This window comes from Sciurus vulgaris, assembly GCF_902686455.1.
Source record: "Sciurus vulgaris genome assembly, chromosome: 18".
Lineage (NCBI taxonomy): Eukaryota > Metazoa > Chordata > Mammalia > Rodentia > Sciuridae > Sciurus > Sciurus vulgaris.
Window position 1 is genome coordinate 14,958,880 of NC_136479.1, and position 24,689 is coordinate 14,983,568.

Consider the following 24,689-nt stretch of genomic DNA (forward strand, 5'->3'; position numbering starts at 1 on the left):
AGGTGTGGCGGGGATCAGAGTTGGGACTGCGCCGTCTGCGGTGGAAGGGACCAGTCCCAGAACTCCAAGATGGTCAGAGAAGGCAGAGAGGAGCAGCGGCACCCCCTTCAGATCTGCAGTAGTCATGGCAGACGCTCACCCTACTGAATCTTCTGCAGCTGCTGCGGGGCCACCAACTCGACTGTCACTGCTTCAGAGGTCCCCTGGACCTATGTCATGACCACAGTGGTTGCTCTGGGGCTTGATCCAGTTGCTCTTCTGCAGCTATAGCAACAACTTCCACTGTGGTTAAGGTTTCCAGGAAACCACTGCTTCAGTTGTAGCGTCTGACACCCTGTGGCTGCTCCTGGAGACTTGGCCACCCCACAGCTACTCCCAATGTCTCCTTCCACCCTGCAGCTTCTTTAAACACCCCCCTCCAGTCCAGAGATGCACCTCCCCAATCCATGACAACCAGGACAGGCAGCTCAGCACCCTCCACAGACTGGCATGACAGCACGGAAAGTCCACAGTTAGCAGGCAGGAAACTGCACACATGTGGGAGTCAGGCACTTTTGCCTGTAAAAGTAGCACTCCGCTCACCTCATCAGCCTGACCAGGAAACCTCCATCCCCAAACCCTGTTCCCCCTTATACTGCAGCACAAGCTCCAGTAAAGTCTCTTTTGAACAGTTTTATTTTGCCTGTTTGTAATTTCTGTCTTAAATTGGGCAGGCTGAGCCCGTTGCAAAGTTAGTAATGTTAAGAGCTGCCAGGACTATCAATGTGGAAAGCTGAGAGTCACAGAAGAGCTGTTAGGAGAGCAGTTGCAAGCAGCAAGGAGAGCTTTACAGAGCTGCTAACACTAAGGGAGCCTCACTTTGCTACTTTGTGATTTGTAACCGAATTGAACAAAGGAACCCTTGGCCAATTAGTAACAGTCTGATTTAAGTCTGGCTAACTCTGCTTAAGAACAGACTTCAGGGGGCAAAAGTAGAGGTAGAAAGACCAGAAAGAAGACCACAAAATACTCTTATGGAGTAAAAGTGGTATTTTGAAATGGGGCAGAGACTGAGATAGGTTCTGGATAGCCTGAGACAGAATTAATGGATTCATCAGTTCCAGGCATGAGAGTCAGGGAAGAATAAGGTTTCATGTAGAAAGAATTGGAATGATAGGGTAAGAGATGGGTAAGACAGTAGAGAGTGTGGGATGATTTGCAAGAAGAATTAATATCAGGCACTCAGTTCTGTACAAGTATGTTTAAAATACTTATTAAACATCCAAGTGGAGAAATCCAGCATGCAGATCTGGAGATGCACATGTGAGTCTCATTGGCAAGGTGGTTGGGACCCAAGGCATGATACTGAGGGAGATCATGTGCAGAGTGAGTGGGATAAAGTAGACAGGGAGGAATCAGCAAAAGACACTGAGAGTAAGAGGACAACCAGGCAAACGTGGGGTGCAGGAATCCAAGTGAAGAAAGAGTAAAGGAAGAGAGAAATCCTCAAGAGAGGAATCGCCAGAGCCATATAAGCTCCATTTCTGCCCCTGGTTGGGGCAATATCTCATTGTTGATTCTGAGCATAAAACTCCTCTTTATCCCTTGGGTGGGTTGCAAGTGCAGGTGCAGTTGGAACCAAAGGCTCAAGGGCCATGCTATCTGTAAATGTGACCAGGAGGAATGATGTTACCTCATGTGAGATTCCAGGGTTTTCCACAGTTAATGATTAGCTGTGCTCTCCACCAAGTCTGCAGAAATTTGTCTCAGGAGCTGTCTGCATGATTACTGTGTTTTTCTCCAAAACTTCAGGGACACTGAAGCTGTTTATTCAGGAGGAGAGTGGACCGAGGTATCCCCAGAGAGACTTCCAGAAAGAACTCAGCAGGTGAGTGCGATTGTAAGGAATGGAAGGATGTGGTGATCAGTCCCTCACTGATCTTTAGGAGTTACCGTCAACAAGGAGAGTGAGAATTCACAGAGGAATTCCTAAGAGGCTCGGAAAAGAGTGTCTGTGGGGTCTCAGCAAGGAAGCAACCTGGGAAGAGGAAAGGGTGACTCTAACACACCCAATAAGAGGGACTATGGAGCTGGGAGAAGGGTGGCCAGGTGAGGGTGGTGGTCAGGAAAGATGGCCTGAGAATGAGACAGAAGAATGAGAAAAAGCCAATCATGAAAAGAGAGAAGCACCAGCAGGTATAAAAGCAATAAATATTCCTGCCCAGGACCTGCCAAGGAAATTTTTGCCTCTTATTCTTTTAGAAAATAGGAGAGATAGCATATATGTCAGGGATGTTAAGTATTCTGACAGCTGCTGACTAGAGAAAAGGGTCTTGGAATCCAGCCAATGGACTGGACTGCTACCTGGATTTCTGGAATTAAAGGTTTACATTTTGCAACCTCATCAGGGTGTGCAAAGCGGAACTCAAAGGCCAACCTGCACCGCCTTGGAACTACTTTCCCTGGAGCCAACGTATATGGAAACAATGATTACAATAGCTATACTTTCCAAAGTGATTGTGTTAGGCCCTGTGTAGTAGATACAAAGTATTTAAGATATCAGTCTAAAATCAGCATACCACAGTGACACAGTCACATCGATGTTTATAGCAGCTCAAATCACAATAGCTAAACTATGGAACCAAACTAGATCCCCTTCAACAGATGAATGGATAAAGAAAACGTGGTGTATGATGGAATATTACTCAGCTTTAAAGAAGAATGAAATTCTGGCATTTGCAGGTAAATGAGTTAGAGAATATCATGCTAAGTGTAATAAACCAAGCCCCCCAAAAACAAAGGCTGAATTCTCTGATATGCAAATGCTAATTCACAATAAGGTAGGGATAGGGAAGAATAAAGTTACTTTCTAATAGGTAGAGAGGAGAGAAGGGAGGGGAAGGGGGTGGGGGAAGGAATGATAGTAGAGTGAGACAGACATGATCACCTCATGTACATGTATGACTGCATGACCCATGTGACCCTGAAAAATGTATAATAAGAAAAATGAGAGATCACACTCCATTTATGTATGATCTATCAAAACGTATAAATGCACTCTACTGCCATGTACAACTAATTAGAACAAATTAAGAAATTTTTTTTAAAAAGATATCAGTCAAGTATCAAAGATTCAGTTTCAAGAAGTAGATGTTACTTCTATTAGTCAGCAGTTGATACATCAACAAACATCCCAGTAGCTTGTAACCATCCATGTTTTTCCCTCTAGGGGTGTGAGGGTTGTCTGTGGCTAGGTGGGACTCTGCTCATCCTATCATTCTGGGCCCCAGGCTGAAGGAATAATGCCCATCTTGACATGCAATTCTCATAGAATAGAAATGCAAGAGTAAGACCAATCCACTCGCATTCCATTGGCCAGAGCCTATTGCATGGGAAGGCCAAGGTCAACGCGGGGTACACATGCTCTTCTTTCAGATTACTCTGGGAAGTCACATGGAAGCGAATGAGGATATATGCTCCCACTAAGGAAGGGATCAAATTGCTGGGGACAATAGACCATCTACTACTCCCTGTGTTTCCAGCACAAGGGGACTCATTACATGGAACTGGATGTTCACAAAATAGTCAGAATGGTGCTGGAGAGGTGCCTTCAGAGAATGGGGCATATTAAAAGGATTCTGAAACAGAGGCTGAGTGCCAGCCCACTTGTGACCACCACAGATCCACTCCTGGGGACAGCCCTGTGGGGTTGCGAGGAATCTCCTCCAGCAGTGGATGGTTCGTGGAGCAATCTTCTAAGGAAGCCTTCAGCTCTGTCCCCCCTTTCCTTCACAGATCTGAACATGCATTGGCTGCACAAACTTCGGGGACTTCGTACCCTCTGGAGTACTGAGATGTCCCGCCGCACTCTTCACATTACTCTCGGGCGGATGTCGTCCATACCGTGGGGCTACCAAGATGTGCCTGACAAGTTTAACTTTGCTAGCAACGTGATAGACCCCTGGGCTGACCTGGAAAAGGTAATAGGTAGAGAAGAGGCACAGGGTGGGATGGTTCGACTGACTTCGTGAATTCATCTGTCCGTTCAGTAAGTACTTATTGAATGCTTATTAGGTATCAGTCCCTGTAAGAAGCTATGAACAGGATGCTCATCATCCACAGTGTCAAAATGAGACAGTACGGATTGGGCAGGCAGAAAGGCGTAGGAGTCTGGCACGGGGAGGGGCAATCTGGTAACCCCCAGCGGACAACATACATTAGCCATGCTGCATTTTGACCTCTCAGAGCAAAACAAGGACAAGTAAGCTGGAGTCACAGAAGAAATAGGTCTGGATCTAATAAGAGCAGATCTGAGTCAGTCTTCTCAGAAAGTTAGGTCACATGCCTCTGTCCTTAGGGGCATGTGGGTAGGATGTCCACCAGGCAGAGATGTCAAAAGGGCTCCCTCCTGAGATATCCAAGAGAGTGAGAATCATGCAAAATTGTGTCGTTCCCTCTCAAGCCCTGAGCTTCTAGAATTCTAACCCACCTGGTACTGATGCACCAATGGCCTTCACCTGAAGCCTTGTGCACATTTCTGGGGATGGAAGAGTCCACCCAAGGTAGGATAAGGAAAGGGGTGGGTTTACCAGAATAGGATTTAAACAATGGTGCTCCAAGGTGGCCGCAATGGTGACATTGCCCTGAGGTGCCAACACTGTGACACAACCTTAGTGTAGAGACTGCAAACACCTGGCCCCCAGGAAGGCAATGGAACCTAGGTGCAGCTGTTCTTTAAAAAAAGTTAGGTCGACATTTTAAAATGGAAAATGTTAAGATGAAATGTCTATTTCTGGATATTCTTTAAAAGTTATACCTCCTTGGAATGCAGAGGAAGGCCCTGGCTCTCACAACTCACAATTCTGAATCCACAAAAGAAACGATTTAAGACATCTGCTGCACAAACATCAAAAGAACCTTTCTGTCAATAACACCATAAACAAAATAAAAACTAATCCAAACCAGGGGGGGATTATTCAAATCAAGTGACTGAAAAAAGAATTAATATTTCCAATACAAAAGAGCTCCCATCAATCAAGAAAAAAAAGAGAGAGAGAGAGAAAGACTGAACCCAAAATAAAAGAGGACAAAGTACAGGAGCAGACAGTTTATTGAAAAATGAACTCAAATGACTACTAAACATAAGAAAAAAAAAGACTCAGTTTCACCAATAGTTGAGACTATGACAAAAGAAAACTTCACTGAAATCATATTTTATTCCTTTCATGTTAGTTAATTACAACACTTTGACCACACACTGTTGCCAAGGCTGTGAGAAGACAGACATTCTTATGTATTATCACAAAGTCATGTAACTCTGGTGGAATTTTGAATTATTCATGTTTCCTCTTTTACTCGTATTGTTGCTCTTAAATTATGATCTGCAAACCCCTGTGAATACACAAGACTCAGGGGGATCTGTGGAGTAAAAACCTATTTCAAAATAAAACATGGACAAAATGGGATATTTGTGCATCGCTGGTGGGAATGTAAAGTGGTAAATGCAATCCCACTCCTGACACCAAAACTAAATAACCATAAAATACAGCAATTGCAACATCAGTGGGTTTATACTCAAAAGAATCCAAAGAAGTGGGTCAAAGAGATATTTGTACAACTAGATTCGCGGTAGGTTTATTCAAAATAGCCAAAAGATCAAGACAACCCAAATGTTCATTAAGAGGTGAATAGATATGAAAATATAGATACAATATCCATACAATGGAATATGATTCAACTCTAAAAAGGAAGGGAATTCTAACACTTGCCTCTACAAAGATGAACCTTGAGGATCTCACACTGCGTGAAATGAGCCAGTCACAAAAGCACAAGTATTGTACGATTTCAGGTATTTAAGATACCTGGAATAGTCAAATTCATAGAGACGGAAGATAGAACAGTCTTACCAGGGGCATAAGGAGTAAGTGTTTTAGAGTTTCAGTTTTAGATAATGGAACATTTTCTCCAGATGGATGGTGGTGATGGTTGTGGATGATGGAAGGACGTAAAGCCCCTGAACTATACACCTGGAAATAGCTAAAATGGGGGAGAGTAGAGGGAGGGGAAGGTAGAGGGAGAGGGAGGAGGAGAAGTGATGGATGGATGCTGAGTTGTGGTTGGATGGGAGAAAGAAGCTCTGGTGTGCTATCGCACAGTTGGTCCCTGGAGACAACGAGTACATACTGTGCATTTTGCAAGGGTAGAAGAGAAGGTTTAGGATGTTTGCACCATAGAGAAATGATAAATGTCCGAGGAGACAGATGAGCTGACCCTGATTTAAACGTGGCACAGTGTACGCGTGTACTGAACCATCACGGGTGCCCATGAGTAGGCCCAATTTTGATGTCTTTATATATCTGTTAAAAAATAAACTTAAATTGAAAGGTAAATGATAAAGTAAAATGATAAATTCCATTATACATATTTCATCACAAGATAGAACAAAAATAAATAATGTTGATAGATATATGCAGAGAAATATACACATAAACCCAAGATGACGTTTGCCCTTGAGATTGTAATTCTCTCACTAATATATGGTGGCATTTTTTAGAAGGTCCCTGCTGACCGAGACAACAGTGAGTACAGAAGCAGATAAGAGAATCCGACAGTCGCCTATGAAGGCAGACTTTAAAGACATGTGTAAAAATGTAAAATTATGCCCCTTTTTTTGTTCTTTCCTTTGGCTTTTTTTGTTGATTTTATTTGTTTGTTTTGGGGGGAAAGTATACTTATTTTTTTTTTAAATCCTAATCATGGTATTATATACTAGGCTTATTACTGTTATTTCTTAAAACATAAATTTTTTAAAAATTCTCAGTTTGGGTTTCTAACTTGGTAAATATTGATAGATAGAACCCCACAAATATTAAAAAAAAAAAAAAAAAAACACCTCTTGAAGGTCTTCAGAGCGTGTGAGGGTCCTGAGAGCGCGCCAAGCCTTGGTGCAGCAAACCCCAGGCCTGGGATGGTCCCCTGCAGGTCCCCGACCCTGATCAGCAGGCCTTCCTTCTTCAGGCCGGCAAGAGACCTCAAGGCCCTGCTCTGTGGTGGGTGAGCGGCGACGGGGTGGAAGTCAAGTGGAGCTTCAGAGAGCTGAGTGAGCTCAGCCAGCAGGCCGCCAACGTCCTCTCGGGGACCTGCCGCCTGCAGCGTGGGGACCGTGTGGCAGTGGTGCTGCCCCGAGTGCCGGAGTGGTGGCTGGTGGCCCTGGGCTGCTTGCGAGCAGGTTGGTCATTGGCCGCGTGGGCTGGGCAGCCTCTTTCCGTGAAGGAACCCAGAGCAGAGAAACGCAGCCACCTCTCCCCCAAAGCAACCCCTCCCCTCGGGTCACCACCCGCGACGGGGCCCTCCTTCCTCCGGGGTTTGCAACCGGCATGTCCTCCCAGCTCTGTCTTAACCCTCTGGCTTCTCCAGGCCTCGTCTTCATGCCTGGGACCGTCCAGATGAAATCCAAAGACATACTCTACAGGCTGCAGATGTCTAAGGCCAGGGCCATCGTGGCTGGGGATGAGGTGGCCCAAGAAGTGGACGCCATAGCATCCGACTGCCCTTCCCTGAGAATCAAGCTACTGGTGTCTGAGAGAAGCCAGGATGGGTGGCTGAACTTCAGGATGCTGCTACAGTGAGTGTCCTGGCTCTTCCCCGAAGCTGGAAACCAAAGCAGGCGCTCACGGACAGGTGCTTTATTGGGGTGAGGGGCTCAGGAAGCAGAGTGCAGGACTAGGGAGAGAAAATCAAGGAAGAAGGTCATTTCCAGGGCTACGTGGGACTTAGTGTGTGGGGATCTTCAGTGGAAAACACAGAAAGCTTCCAGGACTTTCTAAGGAAGAACTGACAAGAACGGCCCCCTGAGCCCCAAGGGTTCAGGGTGGTACCAGGGGCACTATAGCCCACACTTCTGGGCTGTGCACTGACATGAAGAGAAAGCTCAGGGTTCCACACACACCACAGTGGCAACAGAAAAGGCCCTGGGGCGTAAAGTGAATCCCGTGGAGTGCACGCCAGAGACGACATGGGGTTAGTGCCAGGGAGGTGGAGGCTCATGGGAGTTCCTCACCAGCAGTGGCTCAAACCAGTAGTGAGGCCGGCGGCATATGAGGTAGAGTCTTAGAGGTGGTTGAAATGCTGAGTTTCTAGGCTCTTCTCGCCCTCTGCTTCCCTAAGCAAGGCTTCCCAGGATAGTGGTCCTTCCAAAGGCCAATAGCAAGGCTCGATGGATGAATGCGTTTCCCAGTCGCCCATCTGAAATCCCTCCGTTAGGGACATTTTCCTGTCTAACAGCATGGTCTTTAAGGTAACTGTCAGAGAAATCACATGATACCAGCTTTGAAAGACTCAAAATCAAGTTGCACCCCACCTGGTATCATGCTAGGGTTCCACAACCGTTAGACTGGCATTTATTAAGTTCCTGCTAAGCACATTACTCATTTCTTTGGTGGTAGAGTTACTTTTCTCATTAACTCCATGAGACAGGTTTTATTGATCCCATTTCACAGGTATGGAAAGTGAGACTTGAAGCAGTTAAATGCCCAGTACAAACTGACACGCTTAAACCCTGGGTGGTTTTAACCCCAAATCTGACTGACCCAAAAACCCCCCAATCTGAACCACTCAATGGTCTCCCTTCTGAAGTGGATCAAGTGGCTTCCCCCCAGCCTGGGAGCTGGTGGGGAAAGTGAGTAACGGTGACATCTGGTGTCCCAGCTAGATCTGAGAAGGTGACGGTCTGTGTCTCCATCAGAGAGGCACCCGCCACTCATCAGTGTGTGGAGACCGGAAGCCGAGAAGCAGCTGCCATTTACTTCACGAGCGGAACCAGTGGCCTTCCCAAGATGGCGGAACACACCCACTCAAGCCTGGGCATCAAGGCCCAGTTGGATGCTGGGTAAGACAGCCGAATGACCAGACAGAAAAGGCTTTCTGAGTTTAGATCCGACTCTTCTTGGGAGTTCCTGAGGAAGACAACTGGGAAGGGGTCTAAAGAAGCCTGCTTTCCATTCTGGGCCTTCGCTGATCCTCGGGTGATGTTCCCGTTTCAGATCATTCCACATCTCAAAACCTCTTCCAGGTTTTGAACCATGTGGCTAGTTGGATAAACGATGAACAGCAAAGTTTATATGCATTTTCCCCAGAATAACCTCTGTCTTGTCTTCTGGGGTGCTGGCAATTGACTTTGATGGTCCCTCTATTCCAAGAAGACATTTTGGTGAATGGCAAATAGCTTTGCAAATTCGAAATTTGTAAAAAAAAAAATGGTAAAATTGGATGAGTTAGATGAGCTGAGATCTCAGAATTTCTGAACCACGGACCACATAATTCTGAATTTTATTCCATTGCTCCATCCGTCTCATCTGTGAAATCAGGAACACCACGGCAAGGTCTTCATGCAATCCTAAGGAGGGATCTTCTGGGATCTTTGGGATCTGTTCTGCCGTGTTAACTTATGTTATGAGCGTGGAAACATATTTTTAGGGGAAAAAAGCTTGTAAAAACTTCCTTGTCCTACTTATGAGCCCATAGTATCCGCAAATGAAATTAATCATACAAATCATTTAAGAGTTGCTGTAGGGAAATGCTGTTTTTAAAGAACAGGGGGATAAATTTCTTAAATACAGGTAACATATTTATTCATACCCCCTGCAACGGTCCTAATAGGCCTAATTTCCCCCACAGAGTTGAAAATATTAATCATCTGCAAGAAAGGACACATACTGGGGTGACTACCAGCCTCAGGGAAGTTCTTCATGTCTAACCTAAATCATTCTTGCTTGAAGACAGGATTACTACCTCTTATTCTGAGCTGAAGAGATAAAGGAAACCAGTTTTTCCCTGTTCATGATGCTTGGAGAAATGAGAACCAAGGTTCTACCCAGGCAAACTTGAACTTGGCCATGACTTTTGTTGGCACACTAATCCTGCGCAGTTACCGCATGTGACGCTGTACTGAGCTCTGAGGATAAAATGAGAACAAATTAGACCCCATTGTCCATTGGGTCACGTTTACTGGGTCACATTTAGAACTCTTGTCCCCTCCCGTCAGGCTGTGCAGAAAAAAATGACTTTCCTCCCTTCTGCCTGCTCACACGCACACGCGTTCCTATAAACGCACGGGCAGACAGGCACAACCCCCCCCCACACACACACCCACGCACACACCCTGCGTTCCACATGCCCCGGCCTGCTCTCACCTGGATGGACGGGTGCTTTCTCTGTGCGCAGAACCTGGACGGGCCTGCAAGCCTGGGACATCATCTGGACCATCTCCGACACGGGTTGGATACTGAACATTCTGACCGCGTTTCTGGAACCCTGGACATTGGGCGCATGCGTATTTATCCATTTCTTGCCCAGGTTTGACCCACAGACCATCCTGAAGGTAAGAGAAGACCCCGGTTTTGCATTGGTTGGTCAGAATGAGCCCAGAGTTTGCGCATGTCCGTTTAGTGTGGTGGATTTCCATTCATGTCATTTTTGCTAAATCCCAGCCATGTGAGCCGGCTTGGTGAGCAAGGTGGAAAGGACCGCTGACCGCGGGGCCTCATGATCTAGGGAAGGAGACAGACACATACGGGTAAGAGGCGCGTGTTCAGGAGACAGGCGCGCGGACCATGTGTTCACTCAACTCCTGTTTAAAATGGGCTTTTCGTCTGGAGTCAAAGATCAGGTAGATGGTGGTGGCATGGTGGGGAGGAGAATTGGAGGTGATGCCATCTCCTCTCGTGTGTGTGTGTGTGTGTGTGTGTGTGTGTGTGTGTGTGTGTGTACATTGTATTTTCTTTTTTCTTTGCAGCAGGACACACAAACTGAGCAAAATATACAAAGTAACTTTTTCCCAAGTGTTCAGCTTGAAAACAATTTACCTGTGCTCAACGTTGTCTTAGTCAACTTTGGCTGCTATGACAAAATACCCAGAGTGACTAAGACAACACTTGTTTCTCATGGTTCTGGAAATCCAAGATCAGTGTGCCAGCATGGTTGGATTCTTGGTGAGGGTCCTCCTTCTGGCTTGCAAATGAGAGCCTTATTGCTATATCCTTATAACAGAGAAAGAGAGAGAGAGAGAGACAGACAGAGAGAGAGAATCAGTATCTCTTCCTGTTCTTACAGGGGCACCAGGGCCTCATGGGGGCAACCCCCTCATTATCTGAGGGTAATGACTCCCTGAAGCCCCACCTTCAGTTACCATCACATGAAGGGCTAGGGCTCTGTCATGTGCATATGGAACCCTCCAGGTTCCCCAGACACCCATGTAACACCCCCAGATCAACATCTCCAGCCATGCAGAAGGTGCACATACCCTTTCCTGACCACATCCTCACCCCAGATTCTCATCATTCCTCTGACTCCTACCACCACAGATTAATTTGGTTTCTTCTTGAACTTTATGTAAGTGGAGTTGTACACTATGTAATCCTTTGTGCCTATTTTCCCTCACTCAACATGTTCTCTGTGAGATGAGTGCATATGGTTGCATGTGTCAGAAGTTTGTTCTTCTAGACTGCTGTATAGTATTCCACTCTGTGACTCAATTCCAAATTTCTTCTCCATCTTATTATCAATGGACATTTGGATTAGGTCTCATTTGGAGCTATTATCTAAGAGGAATTCTGAAGAACAAATTGGATATTTTTTTCCCTGTAGAACATGATTGAGAAGTCCTTAAGTAAAATCCACAAATTATAACTATTTGTTACCATGTAGCCTTAAGTAGTAAAAGTGGCCTGATTTCCAATGAATCAAAATGCAGTCTGTAAAAATAATTTTTTTTTTTTAAAAAAGTGACCTCCTTTTGCTTGCAATGCTACAACCAGTTTGGACTGTAATTACGATGTGGAAGTTGGATCATTGCCTTCTTGGGCCTGCAGAATTATCCTCTGCAGCAGTTGATGGACAACCCGGACATCCATCTGGCTGCATCTGAGACCGCCAGAAGCAGACTAAGGGACGAATAGCATCTCTTCCAAAAGTCGGGGGTGGTCTGGATTATCTCTGGAGAGTCTCTTCGAATGATACCATCATTCTGTTTTGAACAGATTACATTTCCGCTACTTTCCCCAAACAGATTATTTTTCTGAACTGGCTTTTGCTAAGTTCTGCAAACAAAACACTAGGGAAGCAAAACTTGAAAATAGATGAATTTTTAAAAACCCACTTGGAAAACATACATTGTGTGATCTGGGGGAAATGAACTGAGAAGAGGAGAGAAGTTTAGCCCATCAGTTAGGTCACTGCAAGATGAGCTACCTGTCAAGAGATTTCCACAGCTTACTCGAGTTCATCAAGAGCCCCCGAATGAACCGATCACGGGATCCTCTCATTTTTGGGGGGAGGGGTACCGGGGATTGACCTCCAGGGCACTCCACCACAGAGCCACATCCGCAGCCCCATTTTGTATTTTATTTAGAGACAGGGTCTCACTGAGTTGCTTAGCGCCTCGCTTTTGCTGAGGCTGGCTTCTAACGTTAATATCTTTTTTCTAGACATTTTGCTTAAACCGCTCTTCAATTCTGGGTACTCCTTATGCTGGGATGAAGGTGGTATTACATAACAGTCGAAAAGTACATACTGCAAATATTTGTTCCACCACTTCCTGGCTGTGACCCTGGAAAAGTCACTTAACCCTGAGTCATAGTGTTCTCCTCCATAAGAGGTACAGAGTTCCTGAGGTTCGTGGGAGAATTAAACAACATAGCACGGGGCATAGCAAGCGGTCAATACCAGGTCTTTCTTGCAACATTTCTTTTGAAATGCCTACAGATGTTTTTAACTTTTCCAAGCACTTAAAAAAAAAATCAATTATCCTCCAAAAGTATTTTTTTTTTTTTCAGAAAACAGTCTAGAAATAATCTATTAAAAAGCTGGTTCCAGGTTAAGAGACTTAACCAAGGTCACAGCTGAGATGCCACAACATCTGCGGTCCTACCGCGATTCCCTGGGGATTTATGGCGCAGGCGAGTGTTTCAATCAGCAGGAACAACCAGCTAGGATCTGATAAGTATCCCAAAGGGGTCTTGGACTATTTTGCCGCAATGATGGTTTTTCTGGATTTTTTGTGTCTGGATGCATAAGAAATATGAGGTTCACTGAGTCTGAAGCCGAAGAATAAGCTGAGATTTCGATCTGGACCGTTATTAGTACATAGCCCATGATTGTGACCCCTGTGCATATTGGTCAGTGAGGCATCTGACCTGGTGAGTGTCTCGGCTGGCCCTCTCCCTTCAGGTGCTGTCCAGCTACCCCATCCACAGCCTGGTGGCCGCCCCTCTTGTTTACCGGATGTTGCTACAACAGGACCTTTCCAGGTGATGGAACTTTCCGGGGCTGGGTGGGAGCCTGCAGGTACATCCCCGTGCCTCCCTCACATGCATGCCCGTGTAGCTGAACTTCCAACCACCGGTAGTCCCACAAAGCCCCATCATCCAAGCCCCCAGATTCCGGCTCCAGGTCTGCAGGGACTTTAGTTTCCATAGGGCTGAGGGACATTCACCTCTCTTCTTCAGTTACAAGTTCCCACACCTACAGAACTGCTTCACCGGAGGGGAGACCCTGCTTCCAGACACCCTGGAGAACTGGAGGGCCCAGACCGGACTGGACATCCGAGAATTCTACGGCCAGACAGAAACGGTACCTGTTCCCAAGGGAATCAGGGGCTGGGTGCATCTGGTGGGTCTGAAGTCTCTTTAATAATAAACATATTGACACCCTTTAGCATTCACTTACATGAAAAAAAAATATTTATTGCACATCTGCTAGGAGAACAAAACAGGCAAAGCTCCTACTCTCAGATTTCATTCTAGGGTGGGAGAGAGATTAATAAAGTAACAGGTGACGTGGTAGTTGGTGAAGAGAGAGCGATGGAATAGTATAGAAGTAGAAAATAAAGTAGGCAGAGGGGCTGGGGTCTTAGTCCATTTTTCTGTTACTGTAACAGAATTCCCGAGACAGGGTGATTTATAAAGAAAAGTGATCTATGCTGGCTCGTGGTTCTGGAGGCTGGGAAGTCCAAGATTGGGTGGCTCGTGCTTCTTCAACTCACCCTGTCAGGCGCTGTAGCAAGCTGCTCTGATCTAAGTAAGAGACAGAGAAGAAGCCAAGGGGGGCCTGCCTCGCCTGCTGGAATTCTTGGAAATTCTTCTTGGAATTCTCTGGGTTCCAGAGGCACAACATGGATTCACTCTCCTCTGCACGAAGCCACTTATCAAAACAGTTTGGGGACTTCTGCCTTTCCTTCTCCCAGTACCTCTCTCCTGACTTGCTTTTCTGACTAGTGGGTCCTCCAGGCAGGGCGCCTTCAGGGGGCAACGACGGTGCTGGGATACAGAACAGCAGGAAGAGATTCGCTAAGGCGGGTGAGGACAGCGGAGTCGTGGTCAGCACAGCCTGGCAGGGACGTCCCCCCACTCCTGGGAGAGCCACGTAGGGAAGGCTTCCAGGACGCCGGCAGCTCTGTGGGAAGGGCCCGCTTTAGGATTCAAGCAGAACCGATCCTGTCATGGGAAGTCATCTAAGAAGCATCTTTTAGGTCTCCTCAGACTGCAGACTAGTAATTTCATGTCTTTAAAACGTTTTAAATAATACCTAATAATTGCGCTTAAGTGTGGTGTACAGTGTGATATTTCAATACATGTATACCAAGTTTCATGATCAGATTATGGTCATTAGAGAATATCCGTCATGTCAAAGAAATGATCATCTCTGTGTTGGGAACATTCTTTTAGCTCTCTTGAGACACACAATGAAATCTGTAAGCTGTCACCCCCCTACTGTGCTAGAGGACACTAACCAGAATTTATTCCTCACCTCTATGTGTTTATTTATTCATTGGGTACCATGGATTGAAGTCGGGTGCTTAACCACTGAGCCACATCCCCAGACCTTTTTTTATATTTTATTTAGAGACAGAGTCTCGCCAAGTTGGTTAGGATCTTGCTAAGTTGCTGAGGCTGGCTTTGTACTCACGGTCCTCCCGCCTCAGCCTCCCAAACCGCTGGGATAACAGGTGTGCCCCACCATGCCCGGCAGGTCTGATGCTCTTTTTATCATGTGGTTGTTAGTTTCTCTTCCCTGGGAAGTCCTCAGTGAGGTTGCTTCAAGCAATTTAATGACCACCCCCCCGCCCCAGAATAGAGGTTCCAAGAAAGGGGTCAGAGAGCTGGGGAATGGGAAGGGACTGAGCCACCAGCTCAGGACACCAGGAACACCTTGGCGAACTCTCTCTCTCTCCTGCCTGTTTCTTTTTCTGGGTTCCTGTGCTGTATCCTGGGTTTGCTGATTCATCTGTGGCTTTCCACAGGGAGTTACCTGCAGAGTTTCCAAGACGATGAAAATCAAGCCCGGTTCCCTGGGAACAGCCTTCCCCCATTACGACGTACAGGTTTGCCGCGGGCCCCGAGGAGGGAGGAACAGAAAACACGAACCGAATTTATTTATTACATTGTTCACTGAGTCAAACATAATTGAGAATAAAAGATATTAAAATAATATGGAACCAGAGGAAAAGCAGGAAGGAGGGAGGGAGGGAGGGAGGAAGAAAAGAAGGAAGGAGAAAGGATGGTAAGTTTTACATTCTTACCATACAGAGAACAGCTTTGTATATCTAGCAAATTGGCCAGGTAAGTATATACGTTTTAAAAATAGAAATAAGGGTAATTTTTTTTTTTTTTTTTTTTTTGTACTGGGCATTGAACCCAAAGGCACTTAACCACTGAGCCATATCCCAAGTCCTTTTTATATTTTATTTAAAGACAGGGTCTCACTAAGTTGCTTAGGGCCTCACTAAGTTGCTGAGGCTGACCTTGAACTCGACATCCTCCTGCTTCAGCCTCCCGAGCCACGGGGGTTACAAATGTACGCCACTGCACCCCACCGTGGGTTACCATTATTCTAAGTTAATTGATGCCAATGTAAGGCATGAATTTTATTAACTAATTAAGGGATATATCACTTGTCAGTCCAATGGGGGTTACCCAAATTTTCCCTAGTAAAATCCATACTGCACTGAGTGGGTTGTAGCTGAAGTTTTCCTCCTTTCCCTTCTTATTTCTGTGGGCTGCATTTGCAAGAGCTAGAATCTGAGTGTGTGCACCTGTGATTATGTGCAGAGCCATGTGAGTCTGAAGTGTAACTATTAACTTTATTCAGAAGCATGCGTGGTGACCTGTGGCCCCACTCACTCTCCAGGATAACTATTCACTGGGCTGCTTTTTTCAGTTTCCTGTTTCATTTGCATAAAAACCCTGACATCAGCTCTCAGTCCATTTTCCAGAAGAAAACCTTGAGGCTGGGAGCGTTGGCCGTCAACCAGTGAGGTGGCGGTTTGGAACTCGAGACTCGGTTTCTCCGGTTTCCAGGGCAGGGGTGAGGCGGCCTCGCAGATGGTGGGCAGTTTTGATTTCTCCTGAGCTCCTGGCACCAGAAGCCTGCCCAGGTTCTCCCAGTCCAGTGGCACTAAGAGGCCTCACCCACACGGTCCCAGGCAGGGGCGCTCTGGGCTGAAGACGCTCGGCCTCCCTGGGATCTGGCTCTGGTCCACAGACTCCTCCAGAGCGGGTCTGGGTCTGACCTCCCGCGGCCACACAGGCCACTCCTTCCAATCTGCTTCTTCCTCCAGGTCATAGATGAGGAGGGCCATGTCCTGCCTCCTGGCCAAGAAGGGGACATGGCCGTCAGGGTCAAGCCCGTCAGGCCTGTCGGCATCTTCTCCGGCTATGTGGTAAGGACCTGCCCCCGTCCTCTTCTCTCCAGTGGGATGGGGGGACTCCAAGCGACACGTGGGGCCCGAAATGATGAGCCCCTCAAGAGGCACTGGCAAGATTAGGAGCGTGTCCAGTGTCCAAGGACCAAGAGGAAGGACCGCCCATCCACCCTTGCCAGCCTCAGCCCTTCACTGTCAAAGGCCTCCCTCCAGGAAGCCCCTGCTCCGGCCAGAGGTCTTGCTGCCCCTGAGCTGCCTCCCCAGCCTTCCCCCAGGGCCGCCCTGCCCCAGGCCCCGTGCCATCTGTCAGGGCCATGGCAGCGGATTCACCTGGAGACTTCGCCATGGCGCGGGTCACCCCTAGCTTCCGACCTCCGGAAGGTGCAGGTAGGGATGACCCCGAGTCCAGCCTGCTCACCCGCAGGTGAGGACGGTGACCCCAGAGACGGGCAAGACTCGTTTGAGCCCACGGCTATTGGGAGTGGGCAGGGAAGACCCCAAACGCCTGCCTCCTGACCACCCCCCCTGTCTAGTTAATCAATAAGCGAATCCAGAAATTCCATAATTGTAGTTTTCCCCATTTATCGAGTTCGTACCACAAGGCAAGGCCTGCCCTAAAGCACCACAGACGTCACTCCTGGGCACCGTACGGACCCTCCAGATCCATTGCTGAAGTTCAAAACCCTGCCTCGCGGTTCACAGGGTGACCTTGGGCGAGTGACTGAGCTCTCCCGCCTCGGGGTCCTCAGCTCTAAGCTGTGTGTCCTAATAAAGCTCGATGATCGGCATTGACATGCGTCAAACACTTGACGGTGTGAGGCGGAGTGTGCTAAAGGAGAGGTCATGGGGGTCCCAAGTGCCATTCCCACTCTACAGATGAGGAAGACCGAGGCCCTGGGAGGGCACGGCCACACGCTGCCCTTTCCAAGCGTTTTCTGTGCACTCTCCCTGTCTGTCCCCACAGGCCAGCGAGGTAGCTAGGGCATGGAACTCTCCCCATTTGACAGACAAAGAAACAGACTCAGGGAAGTTGGCAGAGTTATTTAAGCCACTGGGTGAGTGACCGCAGAGGCCGGATGGTGAGCGTCAAGAAGGAAGCTAAGCCAGTCGTTAAGAAACCAGCTCGGGTCACCCAGCATGGCTGGCTAGCCTCAGACAGTCCTCTCCACCCCTCTGATTTTCAATGCCCTTACATTCCCAGTGACAGAGCGAGGCTAAGAATTCCCATGACGCTGTCTAACCCAGTCACTGAATACCCAATTCTATACCCACACTCCTATACCTGAGAAAGACAGGAAGATGCACAGGCAGAGTAAGCCCAAGCCTCGGCTGCCGAAGGGGCCCAGGCATCACAGAAGCATGCACCTTGGGCGGATCCTGAAAAAGGACAGACTCCACCAGATACCCTAGAACAGTGTCAAAGAGTGAGCAGAGGCGAGGCCGTCCAGGGAAGGGAGGCCGAACTCAATGGGGAGAAATCCCCTAGCATATAGATGCAAGAGTACATCAATATTATCCGTGAGACTGGACCCAGGGAAGTAAGTGAAAGACCTGAGCTGGAATAACTGAAATAAAGGAGGACAATTCAGTGTTATCAGGGATACAGGGTCGGTGGGTTCAAGGCAGATGGTCCACCATATGTGGTTGTTCAGGTTGCAAACTGCCCAACCTGCACATCTGTGCCAGGCAGTTCTGAGGTAGGGAGTTAGATTTTGCAGGTACAGTGATTTGTTTTTGTGGTCACCAGGACAATCCCAAAAAGACGGCAGCCAATATTCGAGGGGACTTCTGGCTTCTGGGAGACCGAGGAATCAAGGATCAAGATGGGTATTTCCAGTTCGTCGGACGGGCAGATGATATCATTAATTCCAGTGGGTGAGCTGGGCTTCTGGGCTGGGAAGGGTATTCTGGATCTTTATTCTGACTGGTTTGGACTTTGCAGATGGCCTAGGGGTTGAGAGTCTGGTGTTCCCTGAAGGACTGGTTCTTCCACAGGTACCGGATTGGGCCCTCAGAGGTGGAGAACGCTCTGATGGAGCACCCTGCCGTGGTTGAGACAGCTGTCATCAGCAGTCCAGACCCTGTCCGAGGAGAGGTGACCGGGAGCAGCAATCGGGGGTGCAGACAGGAAACCTAAGAGCAGCGTGGGGTGGTGATAAAGAAGATGAACTTAAGGGCAGGACAGCCTAGGTCCACACTTTGGCTGTGTGACCTTGGGCAAGCTACTTAGCCTCTCTGTTCCTCAGTTATCTCGTCGGTAAGATGAGAGGTTGTCATGATGTTGTTTATATTTGTCAAGTGTTAGAACAAGGTCTAGCACACAGTAAGCTCCACATGGGTGGTTGATTATTATGGGAATGCAAGGCTTTCCTCCTACTGTTTGGCATTTGAATCAGAATCTGATTCCTGACCAAGAGAACAGAGAAGGATTTGAACCAAGAGACAGAATCCTTCAGCCATGTGGTTCACGGTGGGCATAAGGGGAAAAGAAAGACCCCATAAGGGGTGGGCAGGGAAGAATGAAGGAACTCTGGATTGCACAGAGGGAGTGAGGAGAAGGTGGGCGGATGGGGAGGGGAAGGACAGTAGATTGAGGGACATTATTACTCTACGTACATGTATGAAAAAATTTTTTTAAATATTTATCACTATCAAAAGATAAATAAATAATAAAAGTTTTTTTAATGAAATCTCTCTAGATTAAAATTCTCAGGCACATGATGCATTATTTCAGTTTCTATGGAATTACTCTGTATAGGGATAAAATCATATAATATGTGAAGACAAAGAAAGACCCCTCTAACGCCAGGGTCACAGGAGGAGGCCCGGAGGGAGTCTGGCAGAGTTCAGAGTATGCCTAGAGAAAGGTCAAGGCCAGAGGCCAGGACCAGGGTGGCAGGACGTTTCTGCAGGGCGCAGGCTGGGCGATATCGCGCGGCTGGCCACTGTGGGGCGTCTCACAGGAGACTGGTAACTCAGGGCCCCCCGGAGCCCTGAGCTGAGCCCTGCCACAGACGATTTTATTCCCTATGAATTAAGTCTGACCGTCTTATACCCATTTTAAAGATGGATAAAGTGAAATTGGATAAGTTAAACAAGGTCACTCGGGGTCAAGGGTGCCCGCCTTCACTTGCCCTGCATTGACTCTCACCTCGTCGTCTCTACCGTCCCTGGGGCCTGAGGTGAGCCTGGTCTCAACCTATTGCCCTATAACCCGCTTGAGACAGAGCTGGAAACTTGGCCCCTCTTACCTCCATTTTCTTCTCTCTCCTTGACTCAAGTATTGGGAGGTGCAATTGAGGGGACAGAGGTGGCGGTGGTGAGGTTGTGCGTTGTCCCAGGAGGTGACTAAGCGCTCTAGCCCCCTCTCTCTTTGCCCTCGCTGTAGGTGGTGAAAGCATTTGTGGTCCTGGCCCCAGAGTTCCTGTCCCGCGACCAGGACCAGCTGGCCAGGGAGCTGCAGCAGCACGTGAAGTCGGTGACAGCCCCGTACAAGTACCCGAGGAAGGTGAGGCCGTGGGGCTCCTGGGGGGCCCACGCCTGGGGAGGGAGCCCGGCTGTACTGCTTTATCCTTCAGAATGAGGCCAAGTCCTCTAATTCCAAAATTCCTCCTGGTCGTGACCAAGAAAGTCCCCAAAGAAAACCGCAAATCTGTCTTGAGGCCTGAAAACTGAACTCAGTCTTTGACTCACTCCAACCGGGAAACGGACAAAAAAACACGTTCCAGCCCGTCCCTGGCCTACGCCCCTCTCTCCGCACCGGGGTCGGCCTTGCTGGAATGTTCGGGGCTACACAACTCTCAGGTGCAGGCGACGGAGAGTTAAGTTGGAATTCATGCTGGACACAGTCCAGGGGAGGGTGACGCCTTCACCACGGCTGGCCCCCAGCGTCCGGACGGCGTGGCCAGAGATGTCGCCCTCACTCGTTGACGCTCCTTTCATATTTGCTTCATTTCTTGAAGCGCTCTCCCTTTGTGGTTACAGAAGCTCCAAACGCACATTCTCAGCAGCCTAACAAACCCCAGTGGGAAGGGACCGCGCATGTCCCCACGGGCCCCAGCAGACGTCTGTGGGCTGGTTCTCCTAGGAGCATCTTGGGCCACGTGCCCATTGCTAAACCAGGACAATGGAACCAGGGCAATGGGATCCCCTGATTGGCCAGTTCTGGGTCATGTGGTCACCCATGGAGGAAGTGCAAGAAGGATGGGGACAGGGGCAGCCCTCTGGGAGGAGGGTTCGGGGAGCAAGGCATGGTCCCCATAGGGCAATGGAAGTTCTCTTACCTGAACAAAGTGTGGAGTGAACTGTCCACGTTTCCAGCTGTTCTCACTCTGGGGAGGCACCTGAGGTATGGAGGTTGACATGGCAAGAGAAGCCCGTGGATAGATTGGGGTGCAAGGTAAGTGCTTGCTCCAGGGAAAGAAAAAAAATATTTTTGAATCTGGAGCAGAAGGCGAGGGAGACCATGGTGAGCCTGGGCCCCTGAGATGGGTAGGGGGTCTGAGGTCCACTTTCCTGGGCACGCGTTCATTGTCCCGGGGTTTCCTGAGAGGCAGACTCCAGGGAGGGAGGGTGGCACGCAGGGTGTTTCTTGGGGATCGACCCCTGGGAGGGGGAAGGCAGGGAGCAGGACTGAAGGAGGGCCTCATGTGGACCTCAGCCTGCCCCACCCGAAGCTCCAAAGTCAGGACAGCCCTTAGAAATTGTCCTGAGCCAGGGCGAGAAGGGAAAAGGGACCGTACGGACCCATGCGGATCAGCGTGCATGCAGGCTGCCCTGGGAAGGGGCGTGAGCCTGGGTAGGACAGCCGTCCCTGGCGGGTACAGACCTCAAAGAGGGCTGGCCGTGGTGGTACAAGTCCTTCATTCCGCAAGGGGGACCTCCGTCTCTCATCAGAGGCCACGGCGTGGCTCTCGACCTCAAGTGCAGAGCGAGCAGGCATCACCACGTCTCAGGAATCCGCCTGTGGGGGTCAGATTCCTCTTCCTCTGCCTACTCGGCGACCTCTGTTCTCTGCTGTTCACTTGCCTACGAAGAGGGGCTAATGATTATCCCTTCACAGGCCATCAGGGAGGGTTCATATTTATAAGCTATCAGGCACTTAGAACAATGACGGGCACAAAAGAAGCATTTCTTAAGTTTGTTTTTTTTTTTTCTGCCAAGATGGGGAGGGGATTTAACCCAGGGATACTTGACCAGTGAGCTACACCCCCAGCCCTTTTTTCTTTTCTTTCTTTTTTTTTTTTTTTTTTTTTTTGTTTATTTTGGGGGCAGGGTCTTGCTAAGTTGCTAAGGCTGGTCTCGAACTTGCTATCCTCCTGTCTCAGCCTCCCAAGTCACTGGGATTCCAGGCACGTGCCACCACACCCAGCTAATAAGTACTTTTAAAGGAGACTAGAAACCCAATCACACCAAACGTAGTGTGAATTCTGAATTGTAATGGAACGCTTCGGAAGATCTAGTACAGGGCCTATGACATAGCTTACAGAGTATTACTTACATGTCCCCCATAGAGGAGCTGCTTTCCATCAGTCTTTCCTGTAGAATTCCCGAGGCAACAGTTTCTTTTTACCAACCAAACCCAGCAGAGCACTTCCTTCTTGGCCTCGAACCCATATCTCCACTATGGTTTCCTTCCACTCTCCGTCTATCCTGCAGGGACCAAGGGGACAGTATTTTAGGCCATATTGTCTGTTTCAGCTACTCAACTTTGCCTTTTAATACTAAAGTGACCAGAGACAAGACAGGACTGCCCCCTCATCTACAGGGAATATGCTCTAAGAAACCAGATAATACCAAACCCCATATGTAGACTATGTTTTTCCTAAACATACATACTTCTGATAAAGTTTGATTTAAAATTCAGGCACAATAAGAGATTAACAATCACAATAAAATAAAGCCATTATAACAATTCACTGGGACACAATTTGCTTAAAGGTATGAATTACTTATTTCCAGAATTTTCCATTTTGTCTTTTTGGATCACAGTTGACTTCAGATAACTGAAGCTGTGGAAATAAAAACTGTGGAGGAGGAAGGGATATCGTACCCAGATGAGTGGGTGTGAGCGTTTCCAAACAGTGACTGTGTTTTATTTAGAAGAGGACTGGACTTTGCCGACGGGTCATAGTTTCTGACCCCTGCTCCTGTGTTGGAAGAGACTCCTTTCTCAACAAAGTCAGTGTTGCCTTATGAAACAAATCTTACCTCCCCAGCTAAGATACATTTTCTATATGGGTATCCCTGTGGTGCTTATTTTTACTAAGCCTACAAACGTCTGGCTCCCAGGTCAAGGCAGTGGTCAGCTAAGCCCTAACACTGGAAGCCTCCATGAGATCTTCATTTATATCTGAGTATTCAGGGATGTTAGACATGGAAGGTCCTTGACTTTCAACATTGCCTTTAACAGATGAAGATAGGGAAAGTGGAGAAATGTTATAGTTTGATCGAAAGGAGATCAATAGGAAATGATCAGAGATGGAATTAAGAGCCAGGTATTCTGACTCTGGGCTGCCTACTCCTCCTAGTCCGGATTCATAACACAGCTGACATTTTTGAGTACTTGACATTTCTGTGCCATGTCAAGTTCCTCCTCCTGCTTCTCCTCTGTCTGAGGGTATGTTGGCGACCAGGGCTCTAGACTTCTCTGCCCAGTTCTAGCCTTACCCCTCGGCACTTTCCAAAGCTCCTGCTGCACACAGAGGTGCTCTGGAAATCTCCCAGACTCTGTCCTCACTCACCTGGAGCCTCCAGCCTCACGGTTTCCCCTCACAGAAACGCCTCTGAAAAATCCAACCCACCTGTGGTCTGACCCACCCTGGTTGGCTTTTGTCCCAACAGCTGGAATTTGTCCTGGACCTGCCCAAGACCATCTCAGGGAAAATCGAACGGGCAAAGCTTCGAGCCAGAGAGTGGAAGACGTCTGAGCAAGCGCGGGCCCAGTGAGACCTCCAGGGCCTCGCTCTGGGGTCTCCTCCTCTCCGCGACCCTTCCCTCGGGGTCTTCAGTCTTCCCGTGAGGACATGAGATGCTTTGTGAAAAGGCATGATGCCTTGTTAGCTTTTTTTCTTGATCATTATTATCGCCATGTTAGAGGCTGAGAGAAGAAAGAGGAGGGCTGAGGGATAAAAAGAGGGCGACTGGAAGAGGAAATTCAGATGTCATGGAAAGATGAAACAGCAAGGGAAGCCATTGGAAAAGAAATCGAGGAGGCGGGAGGAAGGAAGGGAAGATGGTGTGAAGGGAGGAGAAATGATAGAAGAGAGAGAATTGGAGAGAGTCAGAAAAGGGAAAGAGAAGAAGGAGAAAGAAAAGTCCAGACATGGGCGTCATTGCCAGGTCTTCCAAACCTTGGAGCCATCACGTACACAGGAGGGACAGCGCCAGGTACTAGCACTTGCCATGAGCCAGGTAAGGCCTGAGACGCATGAGAAGCCAGCCTGCTTCATCCCGACAGGCCTCACTGTGAGGGTAGTGAAGGTGTCAGGCCCCATGCTTTTGATGTCATCTGATCTTCCTAGAATCAAGTAATAAAATCATTTTAAAATCAAGACCCTGAGGATGGTCTTTGGGGAAGACAAAGAATGGGAGGGATGTCTCTCTCAACTTGTGGGGCAGGGAACCCCAGAGGTAGACAGCAGGTGGCGCTGTTGGAAGACGGACCCCAGGCTCCCTTGCTGGGACCTCTGGGTCACCAGAACCTTCCAGAAGAGGAGGGAGATGAGGACTTTGAAGTCTTCACCTGCAATCCTGAGATGGAGGGTGAGCCTTCCTATCAGGCTGGAGTAAGGAGAAGTGGGTCACGACTTCTCTTGAGAACACTCAGCAACCAGAGCAACAAGAGTAACACTTAACACTTCACACCCTTAGCACTTGCTGAGGGTGAGACACTAAGCAAGCAGGTGTACAAATCCTACCTAATGTTCACAATCCAGCTTTGAGTCAGGCACCATTATTGTTCCCATGGTGTGGCGGAGGAAACCGAGACTCGGAGAGAGTTAGTGAAACTCCC

General features: G+C 48.2%; 1 protein-coding gene across 1 annotated transcript; it reads left to right on the forward strand.

The window, feature by feature from the left end:
• Positions 1-1,715: 1,715 nt before the first annotated feature.
• Positions 1,716-24,230, forward strand: LOC306649702 (acyl-coenzyme A synthetase ACSM2B, mitochondrial-like). Its single transcript, XM_079120884.1, has 14 exons — positions 1,716-1,867; positions 3,775-3,959; positions 6,997-7,207; positions 7,396-7,603; positions 8,723-8,866; positions 10,201-10,357; positions 13,204-13,283; positions 13,482-13,605; positions 15,275-15,355; positions 16,592-16,693; positions 18,423-18,550; positions 18,671-18,770; positions 20,064-20,183; positions 23,519-24,230. The coding sequence occupies exons 2-14, from the start codon at positions 3,783-3,785 to the stop codon at positions 23,621-23,623; spliced, it is 1,737 nt and encodes a 578-aa protein (XP_078977010.1). The 5' UTR covers positions 1,716-1,867; positions 3,775-3,782; the 3' UTR covers positions 23,624-24,230.
• The last annotated feature ends 459 nt before the right edge of the window (positions 24,231-24,689 follow it).

What these genes read in the sequence shown, in the direction of transcription:
- LOC306649702 (XM_079120884.1), top strand. Translation starts at nt 3,783, where the DNA reads ATGCATTGGCTGCACAAACTTCGGGGACTTCGTACCCTCTGGAGTACT. An exon ending in AACTTCAGGATGCTGCTACA is followed by an intron (nt 7,604 to 8,722) that starts GTGAGTGTCCTG and finishes TGTCTCCATCAG; the next exon opens with AGAGGCACCCGCCACTCATC. An exon ending in CTACAACAGGACCTTTCCAG is followed by an intron (nt 13,284 to 13,481) that starts GTGATGGAACTT and finishes TCTCTTCTTCAG; the next exon opens with TTACAAGTTCCCACACCTAC.